The sequence below is a fragment of the Nymphalis io genome, chromosome 5, assembly GCF_905147045.1.
Source record: "Nymphalis io chromosome 5, ilAglIoxx1.1, whole genome shotgun sequence".
In the NCBI taxonomy this organism is placed as follows: domain Eukaryota; kingdom Metazoa; phylum Arthropoda; class Insecta; order Lepidoptera; family Nymphalidae; genus Nymphalis; species Nymphalis io.
In genome coordinates this window covers 5,714,047-5,739,262 of record NC_065892.1, presented here as the reverse complement: position 1 = coordinate 5,739,262, position 25,216 = coordinate 5,714,047, and the positions used below count along the sequence as shown (strand labels likewise).

At 33.4% G+C, this 25,216-nt stretch overlaps 1 protein-coding gene across 1 annotated transcript; it reads left to right on the top strand.

Annotated features, from left to right (window-relative positions):
- Window positions 1-7,072: 7,072 nt before the first annotated feature.
- LOC126768584 (radial spoke head protein 3 homolog) lies at window positions 7,073-25,061 on the top strand. Its single transcript, XM_050486776.1, has 9 exons — window positions 7,073-8,036; window positions 10,838-10,946; window positions 17,769-17,924; window positions 18,277-18,405; window positions 18,647-18,850; window positions 19,031-19,193; window positions 19,551-19,637; window positions 20,399-20,515; window positions 24,545-25,061. The coding sequence occupies exons 1-9, from the start codon at window positions 7,201-7,203 to the stop codon at window positions 24,556-24,558; spliced, it is 1,815 nt and encodes a 604-aa protein (XP_050342733.1). The 5' UTR covers window positions 7,073-7,200; the 3' UTR covers window positions 24,559-25,061.
- Window positions 25,062-25,216: the final 155 nt, after the last annotated feature.

The window sequence follows — 25,216 nt, the reverse complement described above, 5'->3', positions numbered from 1 at the left end:
AAAATAAATACCCTTTGTAATTTCACTTCGTATAAAGTTGATAACATGACTTGTTTTTTTTTCAATAAATACTAATCCGTTTGACATCATCTTTCATACTACAATGTTGTATTTTTATTACTGTCAACATAGTACTGGAAGATATACTATCTGATGTTAAAAAGGTAACCGTCGCTCATTTACAATGGAACTGTATGAAGTAAAATCGAAAGATGACCGAGTCCGGATCTATCTATTTCAATACATTTTTCGTACAATATTCATGAAAGATATGTAAATAAACTTTTCATTTCACTGATCATTTTTTAGATAGTATATTTGCCGTTCATCTATCATTGCTGCTGAAATCTATCAAAATCACACACGTAAACCGGATTAAAAATTTAAGACCCGTAGACATTTTTACACTTGCAACAACCCCCCATTCCGAAGCGGTTAGAGTAAAAGAATATTATTTTTGGCTGGATGGGGCCCAGGTCGGTGCCTTGTATACGTTCGCATAAATCAAGGGCTGACGACATCAAGGCTTTCATTTTTTTTTGTTTAAAAAAATCTTGACATATTTAATTTACAAAATTCTTTCATTCAACTACCGCCACAAGTTCATATGAAATCAGTTATCTCAGAATGATATCTTTGTCCATTTCCCTTAAACAGAGTTTTTTTATTAATGGGATCAGTTCTGACTAGAACCTGCTTAGTATTTAAAATACAGATAATAGAAAAAACTCGTGAGCAGAATTGGCCCAGTGGCTAGAACACGTGGTTCTTAACCGAAGACTGCGAGCAAACCGGGGCAAGCAGCAATTAATTTTTTTAGGCTTAATTTTTGTTTATAATTCATCTCAGATGTGAAGGAAAACATCATGTGAATAGCTTCATATGTTGGATGAATATCTTCGACATAAATACATAATGTATACAATTTGTATTGAAGCATGGCGAACAAGAATCCATAGCACAGCTGTGGGAAGATTACAGGCTTTTACTTTACATAATTTAATGATGTTCAGTTTTTTTGTTTAAAAAAACTATATAAAAGTCTAAAACTATAAAAAAGTCTATTTCGAAAGTATTATAAATTGTTTTAGGTAAAAATTTAAAATTAATAAGCTGAAATTTATTTTAAAAATGATGGTATTTTACGACTTTTACGACCAATGAAAAAACTGTTTATGATTTCTAAGTTGTCACGAAAAGTAACCTAATATGCCATAGCATGTCTGCTACGTAAGAACGCTAACTAAAATGCATAAAATATTTTTTTTAAACATTGCTCGTAAAAATATACGTGTATACTAAATTAAAAAAAAAACTGTTAAATTAAACGAGCTATAAGTTCGATATGAAAAAACTTCTTGCTTCAGATATTTAATTTTTTGAGAGATTATTAATAAGTTCCTCCAGACCGATTTCGGCCACGGCAGCCACGGCGGCATTCTCAAGAGAGGTTAGACAACTGCGCAGGAGATATTATAGTACACAAGTGTGTGCGCAAACACAGGTGCACTCTCTATTCCCTAACTCTCATAATCCGATAGGACGGCAATCCGACACAACCGGAAAGAGTTCAGGCATAGGACCACTTAAATTCCACGTAACCACTCCCAATTTCCAGACTCCGGGCTGTGAATTTTCTGACAGAAAAACCCAATATTTTTTATGGGCGCGACCTGGGAATTGCACCCAGGATCTCTGCGGCCTTACATATAGCTACTAGACCAACGAGGCAGTCTTATACACTGTACAACATGACGCAACGACCCACGGAGGTTGAGCGGTAATAGTTATTAATAAATAAATACGTATTTACGAACTCGAACCCGAATTGACAGCGACTTGCAGCACATAAAATATTTACACAATATTGATACACGTTAACCTTTTAAATTTAAAAATATTTTTATTGAAAAGCAATTCATATGAAACCTTTTCGATAATTATTACTGACGTCATCCACAATTCCGGCATTTCGTGAAAATTAATCGAACATTTTTAACTGGAATTTTCTAGTGACAAAGATACGAATTAATAGTGCTGCGACATCGTCGGCTTTATAGCCTATGAACATGCACCTTCATGACCTTCGATTGTTTTACCAGATTAACATTTGGTTATTATATCAAAGTCATTTCTGTATTAATTTTATTGTAACTCACTAATTAGTTAGTAATTAGAGGAAGTATTGGTACTCAAACAGCCATGTTATTGTTTTCCGAAATCAAAATATACTTTATTCATGTAGGCTTCTCAAGCAGTTTTTAGTCATTTTACAGGATTATTTTTCTATTTATTAAATTTCAACACCAAATAAACATAAAGTTATATAAGCCAAGTGTTTTCTTAATTACAGGTGTTGCATAAATAGAGGTGACATCTTAAATATCAATATTAATTACCTAAAAAAAAACATCTTTTATTAAAATATAATTTTAAATAAATTACAAATTAATATATATGCACAATACAAATTTACAAAAATAATTATTAGAATTAAAATTATAGTAAGCTAGTTTTCGCTCTCGGCCTTGCCCGCGATTTTGGGGAGGGAGTGGGCAGATGTCCGAATAATTGAATTGCTTTGAAAAATGGCATTGAAAGAATCGTGTATTGCTATACAGTGATAGTGAATTTTGACAGTTACTTAGTCAGAAGCATGAGGTATATACCTGATCTCTAAAATCCCAGAGCTTGTGCCGCAATAAACACGTAAGGAGTTGTTTTTAATTCTAAATAAAGCTTGCTGTAAAGCAAATACTATGGGCGGCGGTGACCTCTTACCAGTATAACTGCAATTATACGTTGTGTGTTTTTTATTTTAAATTATTGGTAAAATATCCTTATACCGAGCACAGGTGCCAAAAAACAAAGAGCTTACAGTCGCGTGTCCAACGCGAGGTGACCACGTTAACCTAACGACAGACGATTTTATCCCAAGGTTAAAGTTGATCTCCGATAATAAAATTAATAAAGACCAAGCTTTATTAAGCGTTTAAATTTATTTAATTAAGTTTTATGTTCACGAACTACTAAATTTAAGAAAATCATAGCTAACCATCCATTCATACAAAAAAAAAAATCACTGAAGTTATTCTGAACCATACTGATTGAAAATCTAGTCGATTAATAAATGATAAACGAACGCCTACAATTAATTTAGCCGGCGTATCAAATTTAGATCAAAAACTTGATTAAGAAAAAAACTGAGATAATTATGTTATATCCGCTGATCCCCAATTGAGCAGCTTGATCCTCAGCAAGAAAATTTTCCAATCAGGGGTCATTATGGCATTATTACGTCAAAAGAGCCTTTACATTACCTAATTCAAGAATCGTACAGTTTACAGGCTAATTTAATATGTAATTTTATTTAAATAGAAAACAATTTATTTGATATCAATCTTTTTTTTAACGAAAACCTTTCTTTCACTTATTTACACTAAAATTAGCATTAAAACATTATATGAATAACGTAATTTCTATTTTCTGGCAAAACTTTACTTATCTTCAATACGATTCTTTTTTATAAAAATAGTTAAGTTAAAAAGTAAATGAGGCGCTTTTCAAAAGTTAAAGTTATCTATTTTTAAATATGTCACGCGTAAAACACTATACATGAATGCCTAAAATTTTTAAACCAGAACTTTTAAATACCTGATCAGATTAGGATGTATGGGGTATCGTTAGGATCCATCATACCGAGCGACACTTGGAAAATATAAATTTATGCATTCATTCATTTAGGGCAGTCGTGTTTTTATTTTTTAATTATAATAATGTTAATATAAATCATATGTAATATGTATCGTATTTTTTTTTAATATGAAAAATATTAAATAAAGGTAAATTTTATTTAAAAATTATAATGTGTACAGTGGAGTCTCGTCATTTTAATATCATGTAATATTGTATAAAGTCGGAACTTATCCAATATACTTTTTTAAAATAACTCCGATTTTTTTACACTTGTCAAATGTCTTAACGTAAATTATATTTTTCATTCGGATACACAACCCTAAAAATGACCAGATTTTGTTAAGTACTAACCTAATAATTGCTACGTCAAGCGATCGCGTGAAGGATCATAGGTTAAGATAAGGATTAACTAATACATATAACTTGAGTTAATAAGTGAGAGGAGCATTGCCCTTAACCTTGAGTCACTGATAGAGTAGTGGAGGGCTGTGAGGGTGGACCGCGTGGTCGCCGTAGTCAGGGCAACCGACGCCCGTTTCCGTTCCACTTCGCCATACAACTCCTTGACTAGAATTCTTTAAGAAAGGTAATGACCGCAGCGACTATTTAAAATGATATGACTTAATTGCGGCTTTCCGTGTAATAATATATTATACATAATGACATATATCCATATTAGCCAAAATTTAGCTAAAACAAAAAAAGCTATATCATTAAAATAACGTACGTACTAGTCTTTTTTGTATCTGAACTCATTAATTCGCTTAAAGCATTATTTTGTCATGGAGACAATCATAAAAAAAACATTTCACTTTGAAAAATCTCTACTTCCTAATCAATTTTTACAGCAAAATTAGAGCTTTTTTGTCATCATCATTCGCTTGCCGTTACTTCACCCGCTGGAGGACGCAGTGTATTATAAACTACCTTAAATAAGCATTTTCTTTGCTTTAACTCAATACCTAAATAAATATTCTTATTATAAATCATAAAATAAAATCATAAAAATTTGCCTTCGAAGAAAGTCTTGACCTCACACTCAAGTGTGGATACACGCGTGGTAAAATTTAATTCGACATATGTATTTTTCGCCACGCTGTTATCCTTTTAATACGAATTAAACACAAGAAAACTTAGACTGTCTAAGCTCTATTCTATATATACTACGAGTATATATAAGCGAAATACCACTCATCACGAGGTCTTCTAAGCTATCCGCCCGATTGACTTGAAATTTGTCAGAGTTACTCCTTTCTAGACGTAGATGCTCACTAAGAACGGATTTACGCAAATCATATCCATAATACATTTATCTTCTTATCTACCCTTGCGAAGCCGGGACGATTAGCTTATATAACATAAAATCTATAAAAAGTGTATTTGGAGTCCGAAATCAATTCGTTAGTTTGTAGATTTAAATATAGAATTGAATTCTACAATGAGTCCGCTCTGTATAATTAGAGACCATAAGTTTTATCAGATTGTGACCGCTGCGGCGACGCGCGAGCCATAACGGTTCGCAGCTCTACGCAGCTATTACGCACCCAATGACGCACGTCCGGTTGTTAACAACTGTTACTTTGTTACTTAGAAAACATTAAAATTTGACCTCCAAGGTCTTCAGTAACTTTTCATTAAAACGAGTACATAACTGAAACACGAAAATGTTTTATTATAACATTAATTATCGTGGTTCATGTGTTTTGCAATACGATTTGTTTTATACTTGACAAAGAAACATGATATTTAATTATAGTTAAGTAAATTAACATGATATGTTAAAGGTCTCTTCTCTCCTAAGGGAGAGCCTTATTCTACCACCATGCTCAAATGCGAGTGGGTGGTTGATACAAAGGGTAAAATCATCCGACACATGCAGGTTTTCTAACAATGTTTTTTCTTTACATTTGAGCACAGGATAGATTATAAGCACAAAAGTAGCAAGTGAAAATTCAATTGTATTTGCCCGTAGCAGTCTTAAAAAATTAGTCAGTTTCACTCCCTGACTCTGAGCACAGCAAATAGGTATGGCTCTTGATATTGCGGTCGAGTCGGATTCCTGGTTTATCGGACAATCAGAGTAATGGAATAAAGAGTGAGCCTATTTTTTCGCACACACTCGGGAACTAACACTATAATTTTTCCTACACAGAAATACCTTTTAAAAGGTCGCTATTGCTAAAATTCTGTTAGAGGAACATTAATAGAATACATCAATCATTGATATTATGAAACTCATAATATCAATGATTGTTTATAATTCCAGAAAAATAAATATTTTCTACAGGATACAGTATGTATTTTATTTTCATAAACCAAACGCGAAAGAAAACGCTGACAATACTTTAGTGATTCATTCCTACGCTATTAACATTTCACTGCATTTTATACATTTGAAGAGTATAACTATTAGTGGTCCTTCTAATTTAAAAACGATGATTACACATTTAGGAACAATTGGATGTTTCGATTTCCTGTAATGCTTTAAATAACTAACTAAATACCTTACACTCGAAGCATACATGAATAGTGTATTACATAATGAAGTATTTGTCATGAGATAAAAACAAGCCTCGATTTATAAAAAACCAATGCGATTAAATTACAACAAACGATACAATAATGTTAAGAAAATCTATAAATATTCTTCTAAATTGTAAGCATATACTTTTCACCCAATTATAAATTATGTCCCCAACCGCTAATCGACTAAACAAAATCATTTTGCAATTGTTGATGATTACACGTTGCCTCTTTATCTACAATGCGAGTACGCCCGTGACAGCCTTATACATCACACCTCGTGTGTACTAACTAGGAAAGCGATTAGTACTCGGTGCTTCATGAACGGGCTCGCTAGTGTAGACTATCTCTTTGAATATACATTATCTCATAATGTGTTTATTTGATTATTTAAAACAAATGTTCTACATAATTATGTTTTAGAATACGAGGAATATGTTTGAAAAGTGAATGCATTACTTTAGTGACCTTATAATGACTTTTATTAATGAAAATCTTTATTGTTTCTTTAAATGATTTACTTGTTACGTTTCATTGAATTTCTTTTAAATATTATTTTGAAACAAAGTCTGTTTTCAATTACCTGTTTTAAATCATGTGTATTTCAAAATCGTTGTTCCGACTTTCGGTTAAAATGTGTTTCGTACTTCGACACACTCATGTTTACCGTCTCAAGTCCACGTGGGCGCTTGCGCGATTACATGTACCGCATTAGTTGATGTTTCCGCATTAAAAGGCATAAGCGACGTGAGAAAACTGGGCGCTTATGTTCTACAGGGGTGAGCGTGTTGACCGCCGGGCGCCGCGCCGGACATTCGCCCGCCCGCCGCCACCGCCACCACCCGCGCACCACGCGGACACCACCAAACGGACCACGATACGCTCGCGATACGCCGCCTGAAGCGAATATTCAAGCTAATTCCAAACAACATTTTAAAACGACGTCGCTTTTATTTTCAAAGGAAAGTCATGTGACGCGCGATGCCAGCGTTAGATATTCCGGCTGACAATTCGAATGCATTTACCGTAATAAACCATGAGGACGAAAAGCATATAGTAAAACACGTGCCGTTACCGCGTATTGTAAATATCGTTAAACCGCTCCAGCACGATGACGGCCGCACACACCTACCGAGCGCGACAAAAGAGCAGCTGACGGAGAAAATGGTCGCTGCCGTCGCTCCGCAGACAATTCTCGATCCTAAATTCACTCGGGCGCTCGATTTCAAACTTCGTCGTCTGAAAGAGAAAGAAACTTTGGAGGCCAATCTTCGACGGCCAACACGTTATCGCCGTCGCGCTGGAGGCCTAGCTACTTCTAATCCTAATCTGACGTGGAAAGACCAAACGCCTCCAAAGAAAATGTTGAGTCAATCTCAACCTCGAATCGATATAATATCGAGTGAGTGTGAGAGGACGAAAATTTCTCCCAAATTAACTAAGTCTCCTTTAGCAAACAAAAGTCGTAGCAAAGTCTCTGGGACGACTGAGGGTGACAAACCAAGATTTGTAACCACCGTGAAAACTGGACAGTTTCTCCTTCCACCACCGGACGTCGCTTGCCTTCTCGGATTGCAAACACTATATCCAGCTCAGGAAAGAGAGAAAATTGTATATTCTTATGCGAGTAAACCAAAAGCTGTAACGAATCGAAGCAAACGTTCCTTGGCAGAAAAGAAAGAAACAATTCCAAACGGTGTGCCGCCTGGGATAAGCAACGAGAAGCGAATAAGCGGTGGTGAAGTTTTCAAAGGAGTTCGAGCGCTGATAGCAGGTGTCGCCGGTGTCAAACACCTCCTCGAGGAACATGATCATGTGTTAGTAAAACTTCTTATACTTGTTAGATTTCATTATTTCTCAACTATCTAAATATGCATTATAGAAAATGATTTTATATTTATATGTGAAAACGAAAGCGTTATCACTTGATATCGATTACAGACGCTTGCGAACAGTGCACACATCAATGTCAAAAGTGATTGATATTTATTGATATGGTACTCGTATAATATAAATTCAGTCACCTTGGACTTCTGGCTTATATCCTTCTGGCTACCTTCATGAAACTATTTACCCGGGGAATCATTGCGTACGATTAAGTTTTTTTGAGTTTTAATCAGCGACGGACACACGCTAGACAGGAAAAAAACTATCAACAAAATATTTCTTGTAAGGAAAAGACCCAGAATACTGTTTCAAATCTATTAGTAATATTAGAATTGTATTACTCATGTTGAAATAAGTAGAAAAAAATATTTAATATGATTAGTAAAGAGGTCAAGCTATTTGTAGGGGATCCGCCGCGGTCTACTTCCGGCCGCTGCTATTGGCCGCTCGCTAGAGGTCAACTACCCCCGCGAGCGATCGACCTTATCTTATCTATATAAGAAATTAATTAGCAATCAATAAATATTAATAATTCTAAACAAATATTTTAAATGTAATGTATGTAATGTAAATGCAATCTATTGTGTCATCGGACTAATTTTCTTTCTGAAGAAAATATTCTATTCTTAATTAAAATGAAATAAAATATTATGAATAAAAATTAAACTAAATAATTAAATATACGTTCTAAAAAAATGTAGTAGGTGATTTTATACACTTACATATATACATCCGCTATTATATAGATACAAAATTTGGTAATAACTAGAGCATCGTTTTTCTGGGACGAGTATAATAATTAAAATATTTAATGACATACATTAAACTATGATGAATAATAACTATAACAAAAGTAATGAAAAGGAAATGTAGTAAGATATTTATAGATGCCTTATAAAAAATACAGACATTCGTTATTCTTGTCGACTTGGTAACAAAATTATGGAGTATCAGAAACCAATTTTAGTCTGTATAATAACATTATTTTAAATTCAAGTTTTGATATGTTTTTTTATATTAAACACACTTGGTACTATGGCTTTGTGCAAGCTCATCTGGTTAGGTACCACCCACTTATCACATAATCCACCGCTAAACAGCAATAAGTCGTAGTTTTCCGTCTTCACGCCGTGGCCGTGCAGGTACGTCATAGTTCTCAAGGAAAAGTCTTTTACAGCACCATGTCGAAGGACGGTGGTGAAAACTTACCATCAGGTCCGCCGTATTAGCAAATATTAATATAATACAGCATTATCGAGTTAAGCGATCTATGTGTCTAACATCTACAGAACACATTTTTTCTATGTTAGAAAAAAGCCAAATAAAAAGACCGTTATTGCAAGCCTGTCTGGTTTGGTATCACCCAGTTATGACACAGTCTACCGCCAAATAACAATATTAGTGTAACAACAGGCATAAGTAACATTTTAATTTCTAAGGTCAGTGGCGCATTAGCGATGTATTGGATAGTAATTATTTCTTACAGTGCCAACGTAATAGGCGGTGTTGAATAATTACCGTCAGCTGGTCCATTTGCCAGTGAGCCTATTTTAAATAAAAAGAAGTACATAAATTGATGTAGTAGACTGACACCCAAGACATTTTTTGAAAACATTATCGTTTACATCGGACGATTCCGTGCCGTCACGTGCGTAACGTGATGGTACGTTGCAACCTAAAGCCTGTAACCTTATCTGAGCTTGTCATTAATTTATATTAGCTAATCATTGATAACTAACGGAAGCAACTAACACAGTGTCCACCTACGACTTTTTATATCCTATTACGATTTTAACGTTATTTAATGGTATCGTTCATTATTTTATATTTAATTAATATAATGAATTGTCTTATCGATCTTAAACAAAGAAAGGGAACTTTTGTCAATAAATAATCCATATAAAATGTAACCCCCGCGTCAAGTGGTGAGGTATGTGTAACTCGCCGTCGCCTAAAGTATACAGTACACCGGAATATCTATTAAAAAAAGCGGTACCCTCACCGTCTCTTCGGGAGCTGTCACGGGATCGCTTGCGCATACTACCGTGACGGTGTAAACACCTCCTGTGTAATTCTTCTAGGAACACGAATGATATAAACACATTTACTCAGAGTATGAGGAAAACCTAAAACTTATGCAAATATGATGGCTAGAACACGTAAATTGTAACTGATTAATCGTAACTGTTAAATCCCGGGCAAGCACTACAGATATTTCATGCGCTTAATTTGTGTTTATAATTCATTCGTTCTCGGCAGCGAAGGAAAACCTTGTGGGGAAACTTTGTCAAGAAATACTTATGTCTTCTCAAGAGGAGGAAATGTCTTTGTCCAACTTGGGACATATAATTACTGTTACTTTATGCAATATATATAAAATGTTAATATATTAATATGTTATAATTATGGTCAAAATCACAATAAATTACTTGCTTAAATAAAAATACCTTTGCAATATCAATCCTATATGAAGGATACCTGATTTGAAGCGTGTGAAGGCAGCGAATAATATCAAAAATATAGTTAATCTAATATATTTATATAATATATATATTTGTAAAGTGTGTGCAATAAAGGATTAATAAATAAAATAAATAAATAAATATATTTATGTATTTGATAAAATTATTATTAATAACATTTTATTTCAATTTTCACGAAAATAGAACGTTGACATTAGAGGAAGGCTTGATCCTAACCAAAACCCCTATACTTAATTTTTTTATTGCAGTGGTAGCATGGCGACGGGTGCAACGGGCAACACAGGCTACTCCAATATTATGCACGACAAGCGTGTTGTCCGCGGCAGCACATTTGGATCACATCCTCAATACGCAGCCGTAAGTATACTTCCAAAATAGTCTTTTCAATCTTACGACTTTACCTATAATTAAAATGTTATTAATGGGCTGAGTAGTTAAACAATGTGTCTTGTTCTTTTGAATGTCCAATCAATTATATTATAAAGAGAGAAATCATTGTTTAAATAAACACCCGCTTAACAAAGTTTCAAGTAAAACCGTAATTAATTTTAAGTTCTTTTCAAATACATTAATTTGATTGATTGTACCATTTCAACATTTTTATTTATCTGTTAATACATATTTAACGGTTATATTATCTTCTAACCGACTGAGCTAACATTTTAAATATAGGTACTGTTGTTTTTAATTGTATTTTGATGCCGGTGACAATATAAGCTAGTTTATTAAATTTTATTCCTTTCATTACATTGGGTTCTGTTTCATGCTAATGCTGTTTAGCTCATCCAGACAATTAAATACGTTCAATGTTTCAAATCGATACAGCACAAGTTGAACACTTCGTTCAAGGAGACTCGTCTAAACACATTTTTTTACCAGGTTAAAATAAAATTAAATCTTTCATCGGTTTGAAATAAATATAAATGTAGAAATTAGTAGAAGTTCACATCTGTATGAGCCAAATTACGTCATCAGCTAAATGAAATTTAATTTATATTTCTTGCATCAATGAACTTTACGCTTTTCGTCTATACGAGTATAACCTTGTACTTGTAGTTGCCGTTATAATTTGTTTTTATGTTAGAGGGACCACACGGAAAGAAGACACAACTGATGAAAAGTGACTACCACCGCCCATAGACATCTGCACCGAAGGGCTTGTAGGTGCCTTGCTGGCCTTTAAATAATTTATTTTCTTGAAGTCATATCGGTTCGGAAAAACCGTCTTCGAAAGCTAGTTCCACATAGTGGTTGTGATAGGCAGGAAATACTATAAAAATCGCGATTAATTCAAACAATTCCACAAAATAAATAAATATTTAACAAACCTTAACTTAGCTTCGACTTGTCCTTTCAGCAGAACTAATCATTTTTTTGTCTAAACAATCGGAATGATATATATAATAAACATGCAATACAGTGTTTTTCTTACATTACCGCGGTCAAGTCTGCGTCAGAGAGTGGAAGTCGTTAATAAAAGGTCAAAAGTGACCGTTAATAGACTTATAATTATTACGTCATAATGAATACTACCGGCACTGATTATTGTCGATTAAGACAAATTACAAACGAATTTAGACATTATTAAATCTGTTGATTTATAAAAGTTACTATTACAAATGTATCTATTATATACATATATAATGTATTTTGTTTGTAATACGTACATCACACGTTTGCGGATCTATTTTTCGATTGAGATTTGAGACTTTTCCAATCGCAATAGGAGTAAAGACATAAAAACAACATCGACATTGAATTGACGTAATATTATTCGTCGATAACTTGAATAATCTATGATATTCATTATGAATTTGCAAAAAAATGTCCTTTCAAAAATCATAAGTGGAATAGTATTGTATTATAATGAAATATTTATGAATCAAAAACTGTTTGTATTATATAACGAAGCTATTAAAAAAACGCTTGGAATATGTAAATCTGAGGCTTGTTTATCTTTACTTCTTCGATTGGACAGAACAGAGTTTTTGGCACTACTATGATCGATTCTATAGTCACTATCAACGTATAATATAATCGGTGTATACGTATAGTATAATTATTAAGAAGAAATGAAAGAGACATTGCATCACCTTCGTCACTTTGGTTAATATTATGAGTTTGTATAAGAACAAAAATTTGAGTGTTTATAGGTTTATTACTCAATTTATTTTAGATGAATTCTAAAATAAATTGCCTCAGCAATATATTATGTAGTACAACGGCCCAGAGGAGGGAGGGAGGTAAGAGGGAGGTAATAATCTAATGGTATATATTTGCGTCTATGGTGCCATAATGATCCATTTAAGGATATTATATTTCTTAAATACTGGAGGTTGTGTTTTTGATTTCGTTGAAATACTTTTGATATTTACGGGCAGTCTCTATAGCTTTTTAAATTACTATTAGTTTTGTGGTATTATTATCGACATATATTGTTCGCACACTATATACAAATGTATTATTTAATCCACTATTTATTTAATATTTTCTTTTATACAAATATATCTATAATGTAAAGCCATATTACGTGCGTAATACATAACGTTATATATTAGTATGTATATACCAGTTACCTATTGCTAGTCTCGTATAAAAATGCTATTATTATATTTATTATTACTTTACTACAGTTATACTTATCTTAAGTCGGTTGAACTTAAAAAATAAACGACAATTGTTACTTGTAACTTTATGAAATAAACTAAAATGGAATATACGATTGTGATTAGGAGTATTTGTTTGACATAGTGTAGGTCAGTAGCCTCAAACATAAGTATAAGCCGAATTCAACCCTCAAACTATCGAATGCGGTCGACTGTTTCACTAGACTTCACTCAAACTGGGTTAATTAGATGGCAGAGTTTTCTAATTCCTTCAAAAAGTCCAAGATCCTTATCAATTTTGTTTGTTGTGGATTTGTAACTAAAAAAAAATAATGATAGCTATTAAATATTAAAATCCCTTATCGGCCCCAAAAATATAAGAAAAGTAACGTCTATAACATTCAAAGGGACAAAAAAATACCTGCAATACTTTACGATTCTAGGAATATTTCTACGACTTTGACACATACAGCGCTACACAATGAGAAATCTACTAAAATGTTTGGGCTGAAATTATAACACATTACATACACAAAAACGTTGAACAGTATTTATTACACTTTTATATGAAATATATATTATTTTTTTGCACTTTCTGTGATATATATCTATAATCACATTCCTGTGATATATGTTTAGAATCGAAATGCAGCTTAAAGTGTGTACCATACCATCGCTGTCTATCGTCAATGCATTTAATAATAACATTTGTCCTCCAGACCGATTTCGGCCATGGCGGCCAATCTCAAGAGAGATTAGCCAACTGCGCAGGACATTTTATAGTGCACAAGTGTGTGCGCAAACACAGGTGCACTCTCTATTCCCTAGCTCTTATAACCCGATGGGACGGCAATACGACACGATCGGAAAGGGTTCAGGCGCAGGACCAACAGCTTTACGTGCTTTCCGAGGCACGGTAGTGTACATACCAGTAATTTCCAGACTCCGGGCTGCTACTGAGAATTTTCAAAAGAAAATCTCAATAAAATGTATTGGTCCGACCTGGGATTTGAGCCCAGAAACGCCGGATCTGCGGCCTTACATGTAGCTACGTGACCAACGAGGCAGTCAATACAATTACGCGGGTAATGAAACCGAATAAACAACTCCACTATTATAGTACCTTATAAATGTAAACTGTTGATTTCACCGCTGACAACTCGAACGTATTTGTAACACTGCAATCATCAGTAAACGGTAACTATTTTCTTTGGAAAAAGACCTCGTTTTTCCCCGACTTCGATCCTATCAAGAATAATAATAATAGGATGAATTACGAGTAGTTCGGTTATAGCTAAACCAGTTGGCGCTAGCTACGTGCCTCGAGCTGTCGGTGTAATTGTATAAATCTAAAATTTAGTTTACTAAAGTCTTAATTAGTGATTTGGATCATCATGATCTGTCTTGTCAACACCTGTAATTAGTTATTGGCATCCTTCAAAATAATTGAATTCTATACAAAATAAACCCTGGCATAATCTTGCCATTAGACCAACGAAGAAGTTAAAAAGGTTTTGGTTAAATTTAGCATGAAAAATTAATAACTGTTATTTTATGTATGCTAATATATGTATATGATACGTCGTACAAATGTGTGCATACATATGCGGGGCGACGACGGCAATACTGTATTCAGGTATGGAGTTCGATGCGGGTATTTATCGATATACTTTTATACTTTGATACCGTTTTAGGAATAATGTTAGTACCTGAATATATTTATTTTATACTGAAAATGAAATATAATGTAACCATTAATTGTGTGATCCATGCATAACAATTCTAATTTAATGTCAAATTCATAGTCGAAATATTCATTTTATATTGCATTACACTTATTTATTTAATGTCATAGTAATCTACCAACGGTTATGTCGAGATCACTCCTCTCTCAAATCAAATCAACGCAACATTTCGCGCCGCTTAGCCGTCAACCTCTTTGGTTCTCTCCACTTTAGTTGATCTAATGGCTAGTTTAAAAGGCTGTAGATCCCGAAGTCCTGGGTTCAAACCCTGAATCGACATTATAGTCACAAGTTATAGAATAGAATAGAATATGCTTTATAAACATACAGTAAAAAAAATATAATATATTCATGATAAGTACAAAAGGCGCTAAGAGAGGGATCTTTTCCAGACAACCTTTGGGTAAACTATGTATATAGTAATAAATTATTTTGTTTATCTATCAAAAAAATCTCCGGCTACTTTTTTATTTTTTGACAGAACACTCCATTAATTTTTGTTTAACCCGGGTTTTACCCTAAGGACCTCTGGTCTGACGAAGTAGTCAAGCATATCTACTATAAATACATATATTAAGTTGCATACTTACATTATAGCCCGTCCATGGCGCCGGTCATTTCCATTATGTACTATCGTCGTGTTGTCCTAATTGCTTTTCTTTTATTTAAATTTGCATAGATAAGTCGAATTTAAAGTTGAAAATGAAATTTTGTATGAAGAACTTACTTGTAGAAATATTAGGTCCTTACATATGAAATTGGCGTTTTGTACGGGAGGAATATAAAGTAAATTTTTTTTTGTAAAATATATATTTAATTCGTCAAAGTATGCACCGTTGTTATCTATGCACTTTTGCCATCTCATAGGTAGTTTATTGATCCCTTTACTAAAAAAAACATGGGGGCGAGAATCAATAAACTCTTTGAAGGCGGTTTGGACTGCCGCATCGGAGTTGAATTTTTTCCTTGTAAGAAGTTGTCCAAATTCCGGAAAAAATTGTAATCTGTTGGAGTGAAGTGCTTTGTGATAAACCCGCTTCCACAATAGCCTTTCTTTTCTTCATTTTCCACGTTGGTCTCCAGCCGTCCACGGGGTAGTTCTGAAGGTCGAAATTTCCAGAACGAAAACGTTGAAACCAAAAACGTACCGTGCTTTCTTTTGCGACAGCAGTGCCGTTCACATAATTAATCCTTCGACTGTTTCTGCAGGACTGGTGCCACGGAACTAAAACTCGTACTAAACTAGAACTCGTACTCGTAAATATACCGATATTTCATGTTTTCCTTTGTGCGGTAATAAGCGACACCAAAGAAAAAAATAATGAGAAAAAAACAAATGAATGAATGTTTTCAAAACTCAAATGTACCAGCTAAATGAATTTATATATTTTAATTTGGAATTCTTAACTAAAGAGGAAATATTTCAGATCAAAGTGGTCAGTACGACAAAACGCTAATTTCATATGTAAGGACCTAATATTATATTTTCAAGAGGCGTGTTTGATCAATTTTCTCGACAAGACAGCAGACATTTTTACGCGGGAAAGTATTACTCCAAAAGAACGCTTAGGCCACTATATGACCTTAACCTACTGATCAAATCTAAGAAAACATGAAATTTACATCAACAATATTACCATAATCACCTTGAAATGTATTCCTAAGACTTGCTGGGTCATAGTTATATATGTCTGCGACAATTTAATACACACGATCTTTTAATATTGTCCATTTGATATGATAATCAATGAAAATTATTTTTAAAATAATATGGTATACAGTACAGCAACAGTCTGTGAATGTCCCACTGCTGGGCCAAGGTCTCCTCTCTTTTTTGAGAAGAAAATTAGGAGCTTATTCCACCACGCTGCTCCAATGCGGCTTATATAAATATAAGGTTCTCGAAACATTTCTAGTTTTATAAATTTAATGTGGGTCGACGTAATACCTTATTCAGTGGATAACATATTATTACAATAATCAATAAAGCAGTAGTCTAAAGTTATAATTAGATAACCATTATAGTATACAATTCATGGATTTCCAATAAATAAATAAAAATTAGTATGATTTAAAGAAAAAATGTGGGATTTTTATTACCCTGGCAATGCGCTGTCAACAAATGGTGAAATTCTGACCTCAAAATGTTTGTTCCACGCGTGCTTTAGTTTTATATATGAGATAATTAGTTAGATACTATCACCCATAAACATTAGCATCTTAAGAAAAATTGAAACAATTTGTAACACCGTTACGCTGCCAACTGTAGGATCTGAGATGTGTCATTTGTTCATGCAATTATTGGCGTTTAAACGGAACTTGTAGTTAAAACCGAAACAATCAATTGATGCAAAGTGTCGGTGTGGATGGTGGATAGAATAACTGATTAGAATTTGGTACAGAAGAAAGTTGACCAATTTGTGCTTAAAAAAAAACTACGCTTTACACAATTCATATATTTTATTTGGAAATTACATTAACTTAATAATTTATTCCTAACTCTAATTTACATCTTAATGAAGTTCACCACCAACCCGCATTGGAGCAGCGTGGTGGAATAAGCTCCAAACCTTCTCCTCAAAATGAGGAGAGGAGGCCTTTAGCCCAGCAGTGGGACATTCACAGGCTATTTCGGAAGTTCACCACATACCATTTAAAAAAAATGTACATGTGCGTTTTAAGTAATTAAAAATACTAAGTTATGAATGCTGACTATTAAGTAACTCCACAGTAATTAGGGTATTAACTCTTAATAGAACACACGTTCTATCATAAGACCTTAACATTAGCAGATAACATAAAGCGATACCTATGAATTTTTCGCGCAGGGCGATGGCTTGGAGAGCGGTGCTGCACGAGCGGCGCGGACGAGAAGACGCGCGCTCGCTAGACGCGCTGCATTGGCGCGTCTTCGGCCCGGCACGCCTCCACCAGCGCCTGGACGTCGACATCACCCTATACAAACGGAATATTACCTTGAAGAGGTAATTGTTTTATTTATTTATGTAATCATTTATACCGCAATATTTCAGGAAACACATTTGAATGGTTAAAATCGATCACCAATTGCGGATGTTGTTATTTAAATACCAGTTATTTATAAAATATGTTGAAATTAGACCATCCTTAAAAATATTTTAATAATAAATTGATTGACAAGATTGATGGAATACTAAATAGTCAAGCAATTTAATTTTCCTTCATTAATTACAATATTATAATTTTATTATATTATAATTTTTAAACAACTTCTTAACGTTATTAAGTAATGTGGATACATTTCATATGCTAGAAGTAATAACATTTTTTTCATAAAAGTATATACTTGATTTTCAGCTATTTGATAAGGGGGTAGAAATGGAGGTAGGAGTACAAACGGACCTATTCGTGGACCGTCCAGCGACGCCCATCTATGTACCCGCCAAAACTGGTGCTGACGCTTACACGCAAATACAACCTGGAGACGTAAGTAAAATTATTATTATCCTAATATATAAAAACTTGACAAAACAAATACTTAAAACTAGCATATAAATAAACATCTTAACAAAAATACACAATTAAAAAAATCCGAACTAAGTAGACGATTAAAAGAAATTGGTTCGAAGAATACTCTTCTGATAAATATCGTTTATTTAACATCTTTAATCTATCTCTAGTATTTTTTTATCTTATTACAATTATTGATATAAATATTTAAATGCAGTTATTCGACTTTGACCTGGAAGTGCAACCTATACTGGAGGTGCTAATAGGGAAGACGACAGAGCAGGCACTAGCGGAAGTAGCGCAGGAGGAAGAGTTGGCAACGCTACGCGAGCAACAACGGCGCTACCGGGAACTTCGTGACGCGGAGCTCGCTGAGCGACAGCGTCTTGAACTGCGAGACGAACGATTAAACCAAGAGAAGGTATACCTAATTACTAACGCTGTTTATATTAAACAATGAGCTTAAAACTTGAAAACAAATTAATCGTTACATAAAAGTAAGTTACACCATCTTTGAAAGTAAGAGCTGTAACTTTATTGATTACTTTGATTGATATAATAAATTTACTGCGATACAATAGAAGATTTTGTAAAATGTCAGGAAAGGCGCGTGGCGGAAGCACGTGTGGCACGAGCGGCAGGCGAAGAAGCGCGCGCAAGGGTGGCTGCCGCAACGCTGGTACAAGGCTACGTCGCCGAACTCCTGCCCGCTGTGCTAGCTGGGCTGAGGGATTCTGGCTACCTCGTGCGACGCATGCGCCGAGGTAAAGATCAAAACATTTTAACCACAAATTAAATTATAAACACAAACGTATATGGAGTATTTATTATATCAATTGTATTAAATAAACTTTACAGTGAAAGGATTAATTTTACTACTACTAAGTCCTTTTTTTCTACAATCAGATTTGATCACACACGATTAGAATTGAAGAGCTTAGTTAAGCTTGAGGCGCTTATGTGGTCGATAGACGGGTGCGCTTTACAAAATTGTGATAGGGTCGCCGTTCCTACTTTGCCGGAACTACACGGCATAAATTAACTATAACAATAATATGTAATAACCATGATGATAAAAGGTTTTTTTAAGGTAGATGATAAAATGTTTTTATTCTATACAGGAGTTGAAGAAGAATTTATGCCTTGGCTGATACAAGAAGTTTCTCACGAGATCGAGTCAATCATAACGAGTAGAGACGTTATTGCAGGTACTTAATGTATTTCCTCTGTACTCACCTTCCTCTGTACTGTACCTTTAGCTGCACCAGAATATTTCAGCAACGCATTACTTTGTCAAAATATATTTTATTCAAGTTGGTTTTATTTCGAGTGTATGTTATAAGCCATTCAATAATTTCTCATTTAAATAACAAAATTGGGTCAGACTATTGTAATATGGTATTCAAATATTAACCTTTAAAAAAATCATTCTTCCAAGAATTATTGTGCTAACTGCTGCGGTAAAAGTTCTAATAAAATACTTTTTTTTTTATTTGCCCAAAACTAATTTCTTAGTCTAAGTCTTTAACGTTGTAATTGTTAATCAGGGGTTGTTTTTTTTTTCACATGGATGTATTTGTGTTTATATTTTTTTTTGTTTTCACTTTTATGCCATACAAATCTATATGCTCATTTTAATAATTAATATAAATAAAATTGGGAACATTACAAGTATATATCAATTCCTATTTAAACATATATAATTATCTATGTAAAATCTACATTTCATTATCAAATCATTATCTATGTAAAATCTACATTTATTTCAATATACGTAGCGCGTTTAAGTCTACATCTGCTCTTTGGTATACACTACAGGAACGATTCTAGATAGCTTTATTCTTTAATCTTTGATACGATTTAGTGGCATTGTTCACAGTGAAGTTCTGTATACAGTGTTACAAAAAGAGGTTCATTAAATTATTTTTCCTCTACAATATGACTTCTCACGTCCATAATTATTTTACAGAGATCGTGCGCGACGTGGTGGAAACGCGAGCAGAACTTCTCGGGACAGATGACCACGACTCACAACGCGTGTCTCCACCCGACTCACTCACGCCCCCCTCCGCGCCATCGGAGGAAGGTAATATTGTAGACGTTGTATCAGATACGTTTCAGATTTCAGATAACTATATTTCGTTTCAAATGTATATTTATTTATTTCGGTCATCCATTCAATTTCCATTAAAAAAAGACTATACACAAAACATAATATATGGATATAAATAAGCATATTAACCGTTTAAGTGTAGGCCGTCCCTTTTAATCTTAACTTAACTTTAGCTTCACACATATGCATTTCTCGTTTAATATAATATGTATTTCAATACGTGACGCGTGCCAAAAATGTCATACAGCAACAAGTGCAACCTGTCGCCATCCCCGCACATTGGTCATGGCGCACGTGCGGCCGCACCCGCACCGCAGCGCAGCGTACGCGCACCGCACCCCGATCGGAATGAATACACTCATTAGAGCGATACGCCATCCCTATTAGCTTACTATTTCGACCTTGCTTAATAATAACAATCTGCTGGAAATCGTTACTTATAATATTATCCTATCGACACTCGACCCTAGCGATTTTAGCTCTTATGTATATTAGGCTACTGATGCGGAAATCGCTAAGCTTTACGTAGATAGGGGGTCATGATTGAACTGCGGTCGCGGACGATTAAGATTGATACGCTGTGATGACATTATAATATCGTTTTGATACGAAACGCCGCTCACGCACGTGCGATACCATTCTCGCTATTGTACAAAGTTTTTCAAACTAATTTATTTGGACGTTTATTCGAGGACAGTGCTATTTAAATGAAATTGAATTAAATATAATTTGTCTACGTGTTTTATAATGGAGTGCGAATGAAAGGTCATTAAACATGCTTTTTTTTGCAATTTCACGAAATTATAAATATTAAATAAATTATATGATTTGAAAAACTAAACGTTAGTGCCGATGTTCAGTTTAATTGCTTGATATATTTCTAGTTTTGATTTCTTATGATAAAAAAATCTCTAAAAATGAACACGCTTTTGGTGGTTAAATGCTGGATAAATGCTAATAATATATTTAGACATAGATTCAAGTCGCTACTATTGGTTGACATAAATATCTTAACTGTCAATATATTCAAACGATTCGAATATATAGTACAGAGTTAATAATTAAAAATATCCGAAATGCAAACACAGCCGGGCTTTCTCACTTACAATGGCTTATCTTGATCACATCTGACTGCAGCGATAAGAGTGTAAAAGCATTAAGCGTGTATTGTGTTCACTCCCGCGCAGCGTGTGGAACTGCGTACACCTGACATATTCGCAAACAATTTCATTTTATAAATATATACAATTACTATTTCATTTCGTATAAGTAAATAATGTTTTATTTGATTTCTAAGTGATAATAATTTTAGTTGCAAATTTTTGGTTCACTCGGTTTGCTCAAATAATAAACAGATAATTAAAATTAATCGTTTTATAACACTCTTATAGTTAATTAAATATTTTTAATAATAATTAACCATATTTTATTTAGAATCTGTATCATTATAATATGTCTTTATTCGAATATATTTTAATACTCTATGAACAAACTTCTAATCAAAGACATTAAGATGTTGCCATAGACATTCCTAACAGAATTAAAATAAAGAATAACATAAAGATGATTATGATAAGATCTTATTCTTTAGATCTGAGGTTAGAATCAATAAGTCAGCAAAAGAAAATGTACAGTGACTAGGTATCACGTGATCTATCCATACTTACGTAAGCTTATCACTTTGCAAAAATTGTGTTATAGTTTTGAAGTAATTTTGTGATGCAGACACTGAATACATGTATGTGATAATAGGGCCGGTTGGCGTGGTTGGTAGATTGCCTCTCACGCCGAAGGTTATGGGTTCGATTTCCACCCAAGACAGATATTTGTGTGCATGAACATGTAATTATCTATATAAGTATGTATTCACGAAAGAAAAGTAGTATTTGTGGTATACCAGTCGTCTGGTTTCCATAGTACAAGCTCTGCTTAGTTTTCGTTGAAATGGCCGTGTGTGAATAATGTCCCAGGATATTATTATTATTATATAGTTATATCCATTATAACATTTTGATTTTTATTTTCGAAGTTCCATGAGGAAAATTTGTTCCTCTGATTTGTGGCTGTACATTAAACCTTACAAAATCAAATCAAATCTTAATCTTGCCTGACATAAAATCATCATCATCAATCATTATGAAAATCCAACCTTTAACATAAACCGTAATATAAATTTAACTAGCAGAGTAGGTGTTAAATATGACGAAAAATATATAGAAATACGGCTTTAGATATTATTTAAAAAAATTCTTTAATTTTAAATTAAAATACTTATATATGCAAAAATACTTTAAATTTACTTAAATTTACTATCGAGCTATAAATTTACTTGCGAGCAACATTGATTACAATAGACGACATTTAACAAACTCTTCGTAGAACATACGAAATTTAATATCAAATTACAACTGTCTGAAATTAGTGAGTCGACATTTTGCAACGTCAATATTGTTGCAACACTCACTCCACATTAGCGGTACTGACAAACAATTATAGGTTACCATCGACCGTCCCTTCACCAACCCTTATCCATTTGCAACACTATCTCTCTACACATCTCCACCGTATAGCGGAAATTTAGATCTGTAATTGAATTGGACAGACATAGAAACCTTATATTTTATTATGAACCGTATGTCTGAAATTATAAAGTTCAAAATTAATCGAAATTAAGTTGTTTGTGCAGCTGCGGGCGCGAGCGCAGTTTACGTCGCCTCCGTACAATACGATAATAATGTAGAGCTTAAACGTTGCTATTAGAAGTACTTCATAAAAACACTTGCTAGGATGCTATACTGCGAGCGTATAGTTTTAAGCGTATATATTTTGCGAGTGTTTGGTTTACGATAATATTTACAGGTCCCTTCTTTAAATGACTCACTGATTGAAATTTTATATTCATAATGAACTGTTTTTGAATCGGAGGTAAAATTGTTTTTTTTTTTTACATTTCATTATGACGGTCTATGTTATCTATCAGCGGAAAACAATGTATATAATATACTAAAGACGTTTCCATTAAATATTGTAAATTTATAAAAGTTCACTTACCAAAAAGAATAATGTTAAACTGTTTCAATCCAAGTACACAAGTGGTGGTTGGAGCAGATTAATATTTTTAAAATTTAAATAACTTCCCTATTGTCCGACAAATCACTATAACTTGTGCAAGCAAAACGCCTCGCACGGTGCGGGCGCGGGTGCTCGACAGCGATGCCGGATTATGTCAAGTGTACAATACGCGTGGTCACTTCGCTTATAACGCATTAAACATTTTATAAACATAATACGAAATAATTACTATTACATTTTTAATTCTAAGAATATATTTGAGAATATTTTAAAATGTAAGAAATTAATAAAAAAATCGTTTTTCATCCGGTAATAAAAAGTAAATATATAACTACATACCTAAATACAAGGCAGTTCAAAGTTGTGTGTCAGTTGTTTTTTTAATTATTTTTTTTCCCATTTACACAAAAGGGGCAAAAAATTAGCTGTTAAGAAAATACTAGTATTAATAGTTGACTGCCTCGTTGGTCTAGTCGCTAAATTGAAGGCCGCAGAACCCGAGGTCCTGGATTCAAATCCCAGGTTGGGCCACTAAAAAGTTACTAGGTTTTTCTGTCTAAAAGTCACAGTAGCAGCCCGGAGTCTGGAAGTTGGAAGTGTGAACTCTCCCATGCTTTGGAAAGTACGTAAAGCCGTTAGTCCTGTGCCTGAACTCTTTATGGTTATTTCGGATTGCCATCCCATCGGATTATGGGAGTTAGGTTCACAGCTCAGCGTGGTAATTTCCTTTGAGTTTGGCCGCCTTGGCCAAAATCGGTTTGGAGGACATCATCATCATCATCGGTATTTTTAAATAATAATTACTCACCTACTTATTTTTCAAACATTTAATAATTGCTTATTTTTTATTATTATTTAAAAATAAGTAGGCCATTTATTTTAGTATAATAATTAAGAAGTATCATGTTATATTTTTTTTTGTAATTTCAGAACCGGAGGAGTAGAAGCGTTACGTGTACGTATTGGTTTTGTATAAAATTATTAGTACCTAGTTAAGAAATTTCTACATTTCTTAACACATTTTAACTACCCGAATTAAAACTTATTACTTACTATATTATTATCAAAACCTACTATTTGAGAACTGGACTTAAATGTAACTTTCCAATTTTATTAAATTGATGATGCATTTACCTATGGCATTTTATTTAGATAAGTTGAATAAATTAAACAAACGATACAATATGTTGTAATCACCTTCTTTTGTTTAGGATAATGATGATACAGAGGTAAAAAAAATTTACCCGGTTACTTATGTTATATTTGCGTTAAACTTCATTGATTTGTTGAAATATATCTGAACATATTGTACAAATATCGAATAGAAAAAGTGTTACTCAAGAATAAATTTAACAAATAATGTTAGTATGTTAAAACACACTTCTTATTTAAAAATAAATTTAAGTTGTAAATTAATAAAATAATGCTCATAACACAATATGAGATTGTGCGCACTATTTTAGTTTAATTAATCAAAATAAATTACGTAGTAAACATTATTATGTAATTTTTAAATGTTTTGTTTAGTTTTATAATATATAAATTAATATAAGTAAGTAAAAGAACATATAATGGCAACACTTATAATATCAATATAATGTG